A 16,248-nucleotide genomic window follows, 5' to 3' on the forward strand; every position below is an offset into this window, starting at 1 on the left:
AAATTTTATTAAATTATGGCTCAAATTAGGTTTAATGTTTCTCTTCTCAAAAATACTGAAGCAGTAAATTATTCCTGTAGAAATGTACTCCTTTAAAAAACTCAGCATTTTGAAAAGCCATGCATAAAAATACCAGAACATAGTCCTTTTGGTCAAACACTTGAATATTTTTTGCTAATAAAAGAAGAGTAACAAAATGCCTTAATTTGTAAAGCACATAACTGCTTCAAGAAATAAGGGATATGAAAATGTTACAACAGCTGTAATTGTAAACATTTTTTTGTTGTGGTTTTCCCTTCAAAATAAGGGAAGGTACAGAAATAAAATGGGCTGTCCACTAATTCCTCAGAATTAAAATTAATTTTGTGTGACCAAGGAATGTTTTTAATTGAACATTTATTCTATGCACTATGAAATGTGCAAGGAAGAAATGAGGAAAATCTCCAATGAAAAGTAGGTTAAGAAAACTAAACCTGCATATGCAGTTGTTTTAAAGCCTAACCAGTCCACCATTTTGAGGATTTTCTTCCTCTTTATTCTAGCTCTGTTTCCATAATGAGGTGGAGCCTTGGATTTTGCAGATGCCCATCTGTGGAGATCACAGCAACATGAGGCTGCTTTTTTTTTTGCAGTTATGACAATAGGTGCCACATTTTTTGGAGGGGCAGTTTGAGTTTATCTAAGTTGCCTTAATGTAACATATATCCATCCTGGAGTGACAGGGAAGGATGGAAAGATGGAAAAAAATCTACTGGATATGAGAAGCCATCCATGATTGTAACAATCACCAACAGGTATGTGGGAAGACAGAACTAAACTGGTGAAAGGAAACAAAAAAAAAAAAAAGCAGACAGAACAAATAGGAGAGAATTATCCCCCAGCTTGACTAAACCTTCAAATGTAGTGTGTTTACAAAAGAATTCCAAGTGAATATTGTGTTCACAAATATCAATGTCTCTATCTATCCTCTATCTATCCTATCTATTCTATCTATTCTATCCATCCCACACATCTCATGTTGGCTACTGAAGTATTTGCCCTATAAAGTAACATTCTGCTGTAGCTGGATATCAGTATTTTAATGTGAAGAAATAAATCCAACCATCAAAATAACTCTGTAAAGGAAGATAGAGCATTAAATAAGCTCCAAAACCACTTCAGTATTAATGTAAATGTCCTGATCCCAAACTTAATTAAAAATTCATTGTTATCTTAAGTGTGCTAAATATAGAAATGGCTAGTTTCCTTAAGCAAAGTATCACTTTGAGAGTTTTTATTTTATGTTTCAGTTACAGATTTCAACATAAAATAACAGACCAATAATTTAAGATAGATATCAAATAAATTTCTCTAAGTTTTATTTCCAAGGATAATATTCTATCCTTTTTGGTTAACACTGCTGTCATTCTGTAAAACATTGGCATTCAATAATGTATTTGGTATTAAAACAAGCACTAATATTATCTCAAACATTAGAGGTTTATACTAAAACAAATTACTCCAGTGGAAATGCTGCCAATGATTTCAGCTGGTGTTGAATTAATCCTGCATTTATGATAAAACCTGGAAAAGGTCATCCATGAATGTTAAGAAGTGGTAGATTTTTCTTATTTAGGAAGTGAAATCTGCTGTTTTGACTCTAATCAAGCTTAATGCCAATACAAGAAACCCTTCAACATGTCCCTTTGGAATTGTTAAAGCTGAGTAAAATACCAGTCTACTCTATTCCAACTGACATAGGTGCACATAGTTATAAAAAATACATCTGTTTTCTGCATGGAATAAAACTGTTTAGCTGCATTATCAGCATCTCTTACTATTTTCTGGAGCAGATATTGGACTATTTCTCATTGTGTGAACTTTAAATATATTGAAAGGGTGCATTACACATTTTCATTAACTGCTGGATCTTTCATTACTGCAGGTCATTGTGAAGTGTAGCAATGACCTCCCATTTGTAATTGATCATCCTTCCAAAATCATGAATTCATTCTGAGATATCCTGTACACACTGAGGATTTTGGGGGGGGTTGGGGCGGGGGGAAGGGAGGGGAGAAATGTGGAATTTAAGGAAGAAGGCCATATTTGAGTTGCACTAGCTCTAAAGAAAAAGAAAGTTAAACCCACTGATCTCATAGATTTATTGTGGAGCCCTGAAGACCCTCATTCAATGTGGGGTGTGTGTGTGTATATATATTTATATATATGGAAGAATCCTAACCTGTTCTTAAAGGAACCTGAGCCTTTTTTAGGGCCTGTGGTTCTCATATACTATTCGTTGCATCACTATGCACCATGCTAGCTCAAAAAGATGCACAGGTGTTCTCAGTGATGCTGTGCAACCCCTCTCTCCTGGCAGTAGCAGGAGAAAAAGACACATGTGCATAATCCCTCCCTAGCAGGTTACTCAGAAATATACCTGTTTCCCTCACAGTTACTCCCCAAGCAGCAGTGCCATGAGCTACTGTCCAGCATAAGAAAAGAAGGCATCAAGTATCTGTAAATGCAAGGAGTAAAAAAAACCCATCTCTCTTAAAGTAACAGAACTGATTTCTGTATGGATTGTGCTGCTAATTGATAACCAAGAAAATTCCAAAGGACTGATTTTTTTTTTTCAGGGAGGATCTATAGGATGGCACTTTGTATCCTATTCGAAAATTTAAAACCATGTTTTAATATTTCATTGTTTTGTTCTTAATCAAAATAATTTGAGTTAAACAGGTATTAAATTATACCTGTTATATAATGCTTTTCTTATGTAATTGCTTTTAATCTGAAGGTCCAATATACTATGTGTTGGTTGGCTGAGTGCTCTATTTCTATACAAAACCTCCACCACCAAAATCTCCTAAGCAAATCACAGGTAAGATAAAGCAATATATAACTTATAGAGAATTCACAGAATCACAGAATGGGTCAGGTTGGAAGGGATCACAGAGGGTCATCAGGTCCAGCCTCCCTGCTCAGGTGGGGTCATCCCAGAGCACATGGACCAGGATTGTGTCCCGACAGTTCTTGGATATCTCCACTGAGAGAGACTCCACAGCCTCTCTGGACAATCTGGTCAAGTGTTTGGTCATTAAACAGGAAATAAATTATTCCTAATGTTCAGGTGGGACTTTGTGGACATCAGTTTCTCTCTGTTCCTCCTGTCCCATTGCTGGGCACCACGGAGCAGAGGCTGGTCCATCCCCTGACCCTCCCTGCAGACACTGGCAGACAGGGATGAGGCCCCTCTCTGCCCTCTCTTCTCGGGGCTGGACAGGCCCAGCTCCCTCAGCCTTTCCTCACTGGGATGCTCCAGTCCCTCCATCATCTTTGTCACCCTCCACTGGACCCGCTCCAGCTCCGAGTCTGTCCTGTCCTGAGGAGCCCAGAGCTGGGCACAGCACTCCAGGTGATCCTCACAGGGCTGAGGAGCAGGACCTCCTCCCTGACCTCTGGCAATGCTCTTCCCAAGGCACCCTCATGAGTGGAGCTCCTGGGACTGTTTAGAGCACAGAGCTTTTTTATTAATGTAACGCGAACATGACATTTTGCATTTAAAGTGTATGGAGGGAGCAGCTGCTATATAAAATAAAGTTGGAATTTGTTTAAGGGAAAAAGAGAATCTATTTTCCATCACAGCTCTTCCTTTATATAACTATAATGACTCAGGTTTTATAACACCTTTCTGGAGAACATCAGGTATCTTCACTGCTATCAAACACCTACCAGGAGATTACAGTATTGCCAGAGCAATTGCTTCACTTTTGTTCTGGAACAGCCATTCTGTTGAAGCTGTTAACTTGAACACTGTGATAGCAGCCTTTGTCAGAGTCCTCAATAATTAACATCACTGACAGACATCTAAAACCTAGAACTGTCCATCTTAGAGACACAGCTTTTGGAAATAAGCTTAAAAAAAATCAGTTGTAACCAAATATACTTCCTGATGAGGAAGAAAACCGAAGGATGTATCCACAATGAGATCTGCAATCAATCTGCATATCTGGCACACTTTCTAGATATATAGTAAAAGTCATTACTTAAAAGAAAATAAAAGAAACTTTAAAACTTCCATGAGCTACATGGATTGTAAACATTATGATTTATTCAGATTACCTGTTTAATATTTAAAACTTATATATCATTACCACACAATTTATTCCTTGACTTCCTGCTGTATACAAATGACACTGTAAGTTTACTATAACACTGTAAAACTCTGGGAAAATAATTGAAATATGTAAAAAATATATATTAACAGGGGTTTCTGCAGGACTCTTAAATAAGTAAAGTAACAAAATACTGAAGAATTACACCATTATTTTAGCAAGTGGAAGTAGAGGTGAATTCATAGCATGCTTACATAATACAATAGGAGTACTTTAAAAACAATGGTACATATTAAATTTTTTAAAGCACAATGTGAGGCAATGTTTTTAACTTGGTTTAAGCATAAAGTTACCTTGAAAAAAAATCTCTTAATAAAAGCATTAGCTTTTAAAGCTTTACTAGTGAGTCTTTAATATCACAATATTGTTATCATTCCTTCAACATTGAATTACATATTTTAACATCCGCCAAAGCCTTTTAGGGCAAAAAAAGAATCATAACATAAACATCTAGATCTATTGCACAGATTTTCTCTTAAGTCAAAGCCTAAATGTAGAATGCTTCTGTTTTCTACAACAAAGCTTGAAAATTGCATTTATAACTTAAAAAATGCAGCTCTTGAAAATAATGATGAAATAGCTGCATTTCAGTTATGGGTCTGTTGCCCAAATTTATTCTAACCAATGTGTTTGAGTAGGAGGTTTACCCTCAGAAAATGGCATAAATTCTTGAGCATAAGTGTTTTTACCTTGTCTGGCTTGTGAGCTTAAAGCCAACTATGGATTCCTTGTTCAGGCCAACTGCTTCAATGTTTATCACATCATCCACTTCTGGCTCTGTGGCAATGAACACCAATGGAAACTTCCAAAGGCCTCCTGAAGTACACTGAATTACAACAGTTGCCTCATTCCTTAAAATTTCAGATAAAAATAGTCAATACATAGAAAAACATTATAAAACATGAAGTGATTAATGTAAAAAAAAAAAAAAAAACTCTTTGAATGTGTAAAAGTAAACTGCAGTAAAACAAAAATACAAATTACTTCAAAGCAGAATACATCCCTAATTTTGCATGGCATAGTATATATCAAGTAAACTTGACTGGAACTTAGATTAAATAGCATTAGATATTTACAAAAATTATAAGAAAGAACATAATATGAGAGTAACATTCTGGACACAGCCATGAGATTTGATTCTTCTGCTTGCTCTCTTTGGAATTAAAAACAAAAACAACAACAACAAAAAAACCTTCATTTATTTTACTCATTATTCTATATTTACTGTGATGTTAGAGGAGAATTTCATCCAGAACATATTAGCAGTTCATATTAGGATCAAAGACATGTGACCAAGGTCTATGTACTTAAGGAAAAGGCCAGACTCTGATGCCTTCAGACTGTTTAAGAGAGTTGGTGCTGTAGATTCTGAAGATAACACAACTAATTAATTGCAGTCATTGAGCCCTCTGCAGGAAGCCTAAGTCTCAAGTACACAAAGATAAAAAAAAAAACAAACCAAATTAAAAAAAAAATAAAAATAAAAATGAGAGAGTAGAAATGAAAAGGCTTTGTAAATTCCCCTCCCTCTGGCACAATGACACTGAATCAGCTGGGTGGATCGTTCTTACTAAAGGTTTGTTCTTTGTTTATTTCATTAATCTTCTGGACTACTGTAAATAAACAGTAACCTCCTGCTTCCTAAAGATAATTCTTTTCATGCAATCCATGATACTCAGCAGTGACTGTTCCCTAACACTCCTGGTAATGTCAGGACTCTGGATTTACTTTGTGTCTGCAGGTCACAAAAGCTTCTTTTCAGCCTCCCCCTGACCCACATCTGACGGTACCCAAAGGAAGGGCCAACTTCCCTCTCTCCAAAAGGATCTCCCTTCAGCAGTTTCTTTTTAAAGAAGGGGGATGTTCTTATGTTAATCAAAGCACATGCATCATTTGTCACATCACAATAAAAAAGAAGAATAATTTCCTGTGGATCATTGTTACTGGGGCAATAGAAACTAATTTCAAATTCAACTATCCCACCCAGTCAAAGAATATGTACACATGCTTGTCTAGGAAAAGTTTTCCACGACTGATAGACCATCTTGTTTGATTGTTTTTTTATGAATTATGGGAACAAATTATTTTCATTGGAAGTCTTTCAATACTCCAATGTTTAGAAGTAAAATGATGCACACACAGACTATGGAAGTAACTCAACAGAACCATCTCACAGGCAGTAAAAAGAAACACTGTCAGTTTTAACATCAAAGATATCATACTGAGAAGCAGCAAGGGAGCAAATCTAAACCAATAGATCTCAGAGGTGAAACAAAATGAGGAAAAGAATGCAGGGAAATGATTATATAAGAGTGACCAGACAGGATTTCATTATGTGTTCTTTTGGTAGTAAGGAACAGTACCTTACCTCATTGGTTTGCTAGGTGCAAACACTACGTTAAAGATCAGTGTTACAATTCTGGATTCTTGATCCCATTCTTTTTCAACCAGCTCCATACCAAGCAAAGATTCAAGCTGAGATTTAATTTCATCTGATTGATATTGCAATTTATACAGAAACTCCAGTGTTGCAGAGGAATCTAAATGATACAGAAGAAAAATATTAGCCTATGTGCACTGCAATTTCACACAGTTTGTCAGCTCAGTGTTACAATTCTTCCATTTGTTAATAAAAATGACAAATAAGTAAAACTAGCAATTATCTAAAACTTAAGTGATTTCCTTCTGACTGCATAAAAAATCTTGCCATTTCATATGACAGGCTCTATAGTTCACAGAAAAATAGAAGCTGGGAAACTTCTTTGGGATATGTGAATGGGAATAGCAATATTGCTCTGGCTGGTGAAATACTTCTAGTTCATCAGCCAAATGAAAATTTCATAATACTCTTTTTGAGTAATACCATTGGGACAACTGAAAAAAAAAAAAACAAACAAACATCATTAAGGACATCAATGCCATTGATGGCTGCAAGCCCAAGACACAGAATACAGAGAAATAGTGAAGATGTCACCAACAGCCTCTTCTCTCATTCCCTGAAGCAGCTATGAAAAGGCCAAGTAGTAATGACATAAAAATAAACAGCTGAGCTTTTTGAATCAAATGCTTCCTCCAGCTGTAATAAAGGAGACTGAGATATTCAGTATACTATAGTAATTTGTGCACAGGAGGGAACATTTCTATGAGGAAAAGAATCTCAAGCTGCTAATCCATTTAAAAGTTTTACACATTTTATGGATGAGAAGTGTTTCAACACAACCATTAACCCATACAGGAGGTTTCATTTTACTATGACCACTATCTCAGGGCACATTCTGAATTTGCACAGCTGAGTACAAATGTGCAGAACTGTTGTGTGTGCATCCCTGCACCCATGGCTTCATAGTGCCAGGCAGCTGCAGAGTTAATTCCCAAGGCCTTCTGACTCAGAATTCTAAAATATGGGTGACAGATTTGTTTATATAAAAAGTCCAAGTGACAATGTTGGTGAAAAGCTTACTTTGGTAATGCCAGTCTGTAAAACCACCCAAATTTAAGTGAGTATGGAGATGCCTTCCCACACTTCTAGTCCTTTGACCTTCTCTGAATTGCACAATTTCCTCTTCCCACTTCAGCAGCCAACAGGAGGCATAACCTTTTGTTGTTTCATTTTTATAACGCAAAGATTAACTCTAAGAAATGCAGCAGTTTATACTGAATACTTTGTAACTCTTTAAAGTAGACTGTTCACAGACCTCTGTACAATATATATCAGATTAGAGTCACACAGGTGTAAGCAAAGTGTTATGACCAGGGATTATCAATCCTAGTAGGTTAGATACACACTGAGTACCAAAATACAGGCTTTCCATTTACTGATCCGATCCATATATGCAGAGACTTCATTGCAATAAATGTAATTTATTATGCACATTATGAATATTTTCTCCTACAGTCTATAAAATTTAGGACCCTACAGTCTATAAAACTTAGGACCATCCTACATTGTTTCATCCTTGCTGTTTTTCCATTTAAAAACTGTAGTGTTTATGTCATGCATTCAGATTCCAACACAGCCCAAGGCTTTTAGAAGTCACCCTTGACAAAGGCTATGAAATGAAGATTCAGGTGCTGACAATCAATGGAAAAGAAAGGATGACACAGTCTGGAGCATTTCACAGAAAAAAAAAAATTGCAGCTGTTGAGCAGATGCTTCTTTCAGCAGTTACATCACACAATGCTGCTCAGGGAAAGCTTATTTTATAGTTCAGGTGCTATGGAGACAATGTTGGGAACTGCATGTTGCTGTTACTATCCAAAGACATTTGGCTTTGGTTTAACATATACATACATACATACATACATACAAATATATATATATAAAAGTTTTCAGTCAGAAGCAATGAAGCAATTAAATATTTCTTTTCTGTTCCAGGCTGGTTTGCAACCTGTTCTATGCTTACATTAAGTAATTAGTTAAAATATTTTATACTTACAACACTTAAAGAAAAAATGATGAATTTATGAATGCCAATATTTGGAAGTTTGCTATAATGGTCCCTTCAGCTCATTTTGATCTAGACTACTGATCTAGTTTAGCACTGCTAAAAAATGTAAAACAGTTATATTTTTCATCACAGCTGCCCTGAAGACTCCTATATTATCATCCTGTGGGAATTCTCTGTGGAATGCTAATTTTTGATTCTAGCAATCCTGTAACACTTTCTAAACAAACTGGCAGAACCTAGAAGAAAAAAAAATATGAAACATCTAGGAAATTGTCCAATTCTTCAAATATTAAAAGTTCTCTTAACTCTTAGAATTCCTAGTTTAAATTAAAATGCCACAAGATATAAAACATGGAGATAGCACTAACACTTTCTTTAAAACAAAGTCAAATACAATATAACATACTGTTCAAATAGGCCTTGACCCTTTAGGCCAGGCTCTTTTTATGCTTTCATTCAATTTTCTCTTCATTTTACTTCAGATTTCTGAATCACCATTTTCAATACAGGTAAAATTCTTGTTTTATCTAATGGAAGATGTAAAATACACACGCAAATATAAAAGTATACCCCAATTAATCCACTCATGTTCTGAAAATAGAGAGCAGCAGGGACAGCTTTAGCCACATCTGACTCAACATATAGATATTTATCAATCTAAACACTGAGAATATATAAGCATGCTATTTACATACAGCTAGTTGAATCTACAGAATAGAAATTCTGATTGCAAAAGTTATTGCTTCTTCCTATTTTTTGAATAATATTTTGCCTTATTTAAGAAGAGAAAATATATTCTGAGGTAATTCTTCCAAAACAATTTTTTGGAATCATTAAACATTTCTTCTTTTGAAAGGCAATTAATCTCAGTCTTCAAGTGTTTGTTTACATTTGTTCAAATAAAGATATCTAAAAAGTTAGTGTACATTTAAGCAAGACTTGTGTATACAGAGCTACTGAAGGCATCTATGTTTAAAACTAACCAGGCTTTTCAACAATACAGTACTCTGACTTGGTTGTCATTTATTTGCAAATGCTAGTAAGGACACTGGAATAAAAGTGTTGGGGTTTGTTTAAATATTCTTTAAGAAGATGAAAGGACATAGATCACTTTAAAAAAATATTTTATGACTCATAAGACTTACAGAATGAAAACTCCAAGGATTTTACACTCTGGGCATACAAACTGGGGAAATGTGAATTTTTGTGACTGCAAGATTTGTTGTAAAAGTAATTAAGAGATGCATGCATCTAAAATTAATGCATCTAAAATTTGAAGAACTATTCCAACAGATTCACTAAAATATGAATCTTAGAAATTTTAATCATATTTTAGTGGAAAAGAACCTGAATTCAAGGTTCAAAAGAATTAATAACAAAGACATTTGTAGATGGGCCAATTGCCTACAGAAGGCAGTGAAAGGCCCATTAGATATTTCTGACCTCAGAGTTTCACGGTGTCAGGAGAGAAGCGTTTGTGCCTCCCTCCTGCATCTGAAAAGTGAGTGTTTGATTTCACTGAGGACCAGCTCCTTATACACTGCATTTCCTGATGATAAAATTCCCATGGCCACTGGCCTGGGAGGCTGCAGTGCCCTGTGGGCACCCGGGGGAGATTTGGCTCTGAGCTCTCCCCAAACAGCGCTCAACCCGCGGCACACTTGGCGACATAAACCTGGCAAAGGGCAGCACCTCCCCAAGGGACCCCCTTTGCTTTCACACTGTCTCCCATTTCCAGCGAGACAGATGGAAATTAAAACTGTGATGGAAACATGCTCAGACTGCAAAAGTGCTTGTTCTCATTGCAGAGGCTTTTCCTTGGATGGATGCAGTAAAACAGAGATGCAAGTGAATTCAATTAGCTGCTCTTATTTGTAGTCATTTCAGAAAGGATGGAAGCACTATCACCAAATATAAACATGCAATTAAAGCCCAGGCATTCATAAATTTGCAGCTTTATGCTTTGCATAAACCAGATTAATTATTTTCACTTGGTGCTGAATGTAACACACTGCACTCACACTGATTTTTTTTCTGCTGGTTCTGATCATTTTCCAAGACTGTGTCCACTGTGGCCCTGACACCCAACAAAGATTTCTTCCCCTTTTGAACTCATAGTCCCCAAACTGCTAACACAGAAACTAAAAAACCAAATTCTAACTACTCATTTCTACCAAGTATCTGGCATCTAATCTTCACCTTCAAAATATGTTGAAATATCTTCCTACATAGTCCCTTTCAGGTCTCATCTGATGCTTGTCCTTTTCTGAAGCATCATCTGATGCTTCTCCATTGCCTTCCAAGAGTTTTCACACAGATACTGCTGGAACTCAGCAGGCAGTGAGGAATGAACATTATATATGTAGTTCTGCCTCTCCAGCAAAAGTAGAGACAGAACACATTACTGTACAGGACATTAAATAATTATTTGAATATGTACTTGAAAACAGTAATATAAACAGCAAAGAGTGAATTGCAAGAGTAATAAAGGAAAAAAGTAAAAAGAAGTTTAGTGGTCATGAGCATCCTAACACCTAAGTAGACATCATGTGGGTAGTAAGACATGAGATCTCAACTGAAAATTATGTATCTGTTTCTCACTGTAAAATGTCACAAACATGAGACAATAGCAGCAGAATAAGTAAATTGCACAAACCCCCCCCTCCCAAAAGACCTGGCTGTAGTTAAATACGCCTTCACCAGGTTTCTTCATACAGGTACAAAATAGCTCTATATGGAGCATAGAAATATAAGCAAAGATAACATAACTTTACTAAATCCCAGACACTAAATTAAACTCATAGAAATTAATGAATATAAAAGCTGATCTCCTTCTCTTGATAATGAAATCATTGATCCTCATAGGAATTCAAGGAAATTCTCAATATAGTTCTGCATATATATCTTTGTATCTCTTTTCTGCAAGTTTTTCTCTTTCCATATCCAGCTAAAAACTTTCATCTGTATCTTCAAGGCTCTACAAAATTCCATGCTTATCCACATCTTTTACCCTGCATCCCACTGCCTATTTCCTTAGCAACTAATTGGAATGCTTATTTTTTAAATTTTCTCTTACATTCAATTTTTCTGTTTCCTATTTTTTTCTCTTTCAAAACACTTCTTTGAAAAAGGTATCTACATCTAAACCAAATTTCTACTGTAAAGAAGCAGCAAAAAGAAAAAAGCATTGCTCCCACTTCTTTTTTTTTTTTTGAGAATGTATTTTTTCAAAACACTGCACAGGTTAGTGAATGAAAGAGAAGCTTGTGAATCCATTTTATGTATATGAAACACATGGTGTGCATCCAGTATTGGTCCTTGCAGCTTGTTTCCATAAATTCTCTCTCCCTGAATCCCTTTTTCACTAATTCTCTTTTTACTCTGCCTTCATACACCCCTTTCAACACTTTCTTTATTCTCATATTGCTTGCATAATAGAGTAGAAACAAAAACATCAGAAAAATCAAAAGGATTCTCTTCAGCCCAAAGGATCTCACATTATTTGCCTTTGATCTAGCATTCTACTCAGATTTGCACGCTATCCTATAAATTCATGCTATGAAAGAAACAATTAAAATGTATTTCTTCATAACCATTATAATCCTTTTTTAACAAGTTCCCTTTTTCATTTAGCCATGTCTTCATTTAGCAGAAACTTTGGCAGATAAAGATCACATTTGTAAATTGGCATAGAAACATCAAAGCAGCTTCTTTAGGAACATATCTCATGATTTAGTCTTAATTCACACAGACATTATTTTTTCCATGGCATCCAGAGTAATTTGTCTCCCTTTCAATGTTGCCCACAGAAATCAGTAACAACTCAAGTTGACTTTTAACCTGACCATTCTATTTGAACAGGCACACAACTAAAGTTAAATTGAAAATCCACATCACCATTTTTTCAATAGTTCTTGACAGTTTTACACTATACTATGGCCTATTACAAAAGCATGCACTTTTTATCTTCTGGCTTTTTTCATATACAAAACTGAGCCACAGAGAGCAGAGCACAGCCCCTGATCACTAGGGTCACATTCATCTGCTTCCTTTTCCTTACCCAACAGATTGCATTCAGTTACACCTAAGATAGAACATTTATCACACAGGGTAGTGTAAATTCCTCTACTATAAGACATTTCATCTCATAGGAGGAACCCACTTGTGTTATTTTTTGGACACAAATCAAGTTTCAGAATTAATAAAAGTTTTGTGTAGTAAATTTCTGAGGTTTCACTCTTGTTTTCCTCAGCTGGCTTGAAGAAAGAGCGATCGTTCAAGGTTATCATTTTATTCCAAGTCCTGTGGTGATTCTGTGTAACTTCTATTTACTTGTCTTATAGTTTTAATATCTTCCTGTGTCTCCAAAGCTTCAGATCAAATTGTTCTTAAACTGTCAAAACAACAGGTCTAATGCAGTAATTTATAAAACATAAAGTTTTATACATTCTACAAAACAATGGGGGATGTTTGTTGGGGAATTTCTGAATCATGTTCTCTTGGAAATGTGTAGTGTGGGAGAGATGAAGGAGATCTAGAGATAATAACTTCATTTTCTGTAGGAACAACAAAACTTGAACAATGTAACTTCAGAGAGAGAAGACAAGGATAAAGAATTTTATAACAGAAATGACAATAGGATGCAATAACCTGGAAATGGAAGAGCATTTGGGATAGGCTTGTTTGCATGCATGTAGTTTTTTACTACAGTGACTGATAAATTTTGTGAGGCAAATTTAGGTGCATAAATCCTCTGCTTCTCTATGACAAAAAGCATTCAAACACAGCAGAGAGACATAGGGCTACTGTCCCAGAAAAACTGAAGAACTTTGCATCTTAAGGGGTTTGACCAGCAACGCTTTGTTTGTGTCCCATAAATAATGAGAAAATAATTTTAAAAATAATGGAAATTAATGCAGACAGATCATTGTTAGGTATTATGATGTTCCAGAGGAACAGTTACGGTCCTATAGAATTTTATTGACCATGGCTCTGATTTACAGAAGCTTCCCCAAAGTATCTTTACAAAACAAGGGTGTAGTGGTTCTGTTTCTATTGGAAGTGATACTTCCTTATCACCCAGCCAAAGAAATTACAGGAAATTCTGCGAGCAAGAAAGGGGAGAAACAGCAATCACAAACACAGAGCAATTAAAGCAATTAATACACTCCTCCAGCTAATTATATTGCCTAGATATTTCTTATCCATTAGCTCAAATAATTTTAAGGGATATCTATTTGTGTGTTCTTGTTTCAGATATTTAGGTTAGTCAATCAGTTCTTTTGGACTTCCCTTGTTTCCTGGATCTACATCATACTGAAGATTAGCACCTGGAAGAATTTCATTATTTCTGGTTTTGTATTACTTATTGTTTTTGCAATTTTATGAAGCTGAAAAAATAGCTTTAGATTAGCTTATAATAGATCTGGTTCCCTTTAAGTGTTGAATATTTAGAGTGAGCATGATTTTGCATAAGTATCAGGAAGTAATTTTGATTAACATAATGATTCTCATTCCTAAGGCTTACAGATTTTTACATTTTATAAAATGGCAAGGAAACAGAAATAAGTGACAACTAAACAGATATAAAAGCAGTCCCCAACTTCCTGGTCACAATTCACAAGTTCTTTTTTTATCAGAATTTGTTGTTATTGTTCTAGTTATATTAAGAAATGGCAGTAAGAGTGTTTACTTATTAGATAAAAATTGTGCTGTATTTTTTTCTCTTCTTTAATGGACCCAGTGCTATCCTTGTATATCAACAAGAACTATTTGACCTTCTTCATTAAAATGCCTGGCATTATTTCAATTCAATAATGGAAATAAACAATACATCAAATCTCTTCCATGCTTCACTCATAAATAAATAAACAAACAGGCAGATGTAAACAAAAATTATGTAGATGACAAAATAATCCATCTAAGACTGTCAGTTCTCCTCTGATGCTTTATACTTTTACTTCTACTAGTTCTCCATTTTCCATCAGGAGTTCTCACTCCTAACAACAAAGCAATAATTCATAACAAAGTGGCTCAATTATTGGTTCGCCCCCTTGTCAACAATTTCATATTGCCATTGATCACTGCTTTCATCAGCTCTTAATCCAAAACAAACACTTGGTTACCCTTTCTTTTATTTCTTGCATAGGAAGAAAAACTAATTTATATAGCTATAATTTTCTCATCCTCAAGGATAATTTCAAAAATAATGCCACAGTTATTCTGACAATACAAAAATGGCTTAAGTAGGATATAGGGCCATCTTCATCATTATTATCCTCTTCATACTGCTTTCAATATCAACCTGCTACACTTTATCAGCAATCACATTAACATCTCTGCATGAGTGATCAAGTCCATAAAAATATTTTGTCTCCAAAGATTTCATTAGTCCTAACCAATTTTATTGACCTTTTATCTTAAAGGTGAACCTCCTGATCCAGATCCATCACATTAAATGGGAATGTAGTGTAATCCATACCACTGGCTAACACAAAATCCTGCTGGGGATGGAAAACAGATTTTTAATGTGTGTTTGGATATGTTTTTATTCTTTGCTGGTTTCAAAGAGCTGCTTTAATGAAATGAAAGAAAATAGAACCTTTTGCATATTCTGATGAGTTTCAGGAATATTAGGTATTTGCTATAAGGTTTTTATTAACAGTGAAACAAAGGGTACAGATATACTTTGTATAATCATGCCAATGTACATTATGGATTAGCATATCTGGAGGATGTTATTTCGCTCTCAGAATGTTCAGAATGGATCTAAAACTTGCTCCTAACATAAACCAACCTTGTGCTACCCTGCAGAACCTGGGCAGCACTATTCCCCTCAAGGTAACTGTCATGAAGCCTTCCCAAAATCAGAGCTCAGGAGCAAGGAGCTAAGACCAGCTGCTGGGCTGTGAGGAGGGCTATGAATTAATAAAGATGAGGGACGTTAATGAGAAACACTCAGCCCCCATGGTTGGCTTATGAGATAAATAGAAGCAATTGAAAAGGAAAGTTACAAAGGACCACTACAAACACACAAAGTTGTGAATTTCAAATGTCAGTCAAACATCCACAACTGATTTGTGAATGTTTGGTGGGTTTTTTTTTAGAAGATTGTGGAAAATTAGAAGTGTTTGTATTCCCCACAGAATACTTAAACTAAAAAATAGCAAACTTCACACTTGTTTGGGTGAATCTCAGCTCTTAAAGTTCCTTTAGTGAAAAAGATATCTTTAGAACCATATGTAAGAAAGCAGATGAAAAATACATTTAGGGTGAATATGCATTTAATGCAACTGAAAATTATTTTTTAAAAGGGCCGCCATACTGTATTTGCTATATCTAAAATATTAAGCTTTCATTATTTGATCCCTGGAACTTTGTTGACTTCTGAACAAGAAACTATGTTGTTGGAGCTAGACAATATTTAGATTGCACTCTCTTTCCTAAGAAATTGTAGTAGATTTCTGCGTCAAGTGCGCTCCTCTGTATTGGATTAAATTGATTTTTTATGTAAAAGATGTGTTTGAAGATTTTTCACTTTAAAAGAGTTTATACTTGTCCAAATAATTTAAATACTGAAGCACAGTATTAGCTGTTTAAATTTGATCTGCCAGTAATTATCATCATTTATCCTTGGGTGTAAA

The 16,248-nt window shown here is 35.3% G+C and overlaps 1 protein-coding gene across 1 annotated transcript in view; it reads right to left on the reverse strand.

The window, feature by feature from the left end:
* Positions 1-16,248, reverse strand: part of CFAP47 (cilia and flagella associated protein 47) — a 268,440-nt gene that overhangs the window by 12,738 nt on the left and 239,454 nt on the right. The window contains exons 61-62 of the mRNA XM_077781662.1: positions 6,526-6,697; positions 4,847-5,008 (exon numbers count right to left, since the gene is read on the reverse strand). Of these exons, the coding sequence (XP_077637788.1) occupies positions 4,847-5,008; positions 6,526-6,697 (334 nt within the window). The remainder of the gene's footprint in view (positions 1-4,846; positions 5,009-6,525; positions 6,698-16,248) is intronic.

This window comes from Lonchura striata, chromosome 2, assembly GCF_046129695.1.
Source record: "Lonchura striata isolate bLonStr1 chromosome 2, bLonStr1.mat, whole genome shotgun sequence".
NCBI lineage: Eukaryota > Metazoa > Chordata > Aves > Passeriformes > Estrildidae > Lonchura > Lonchura striata.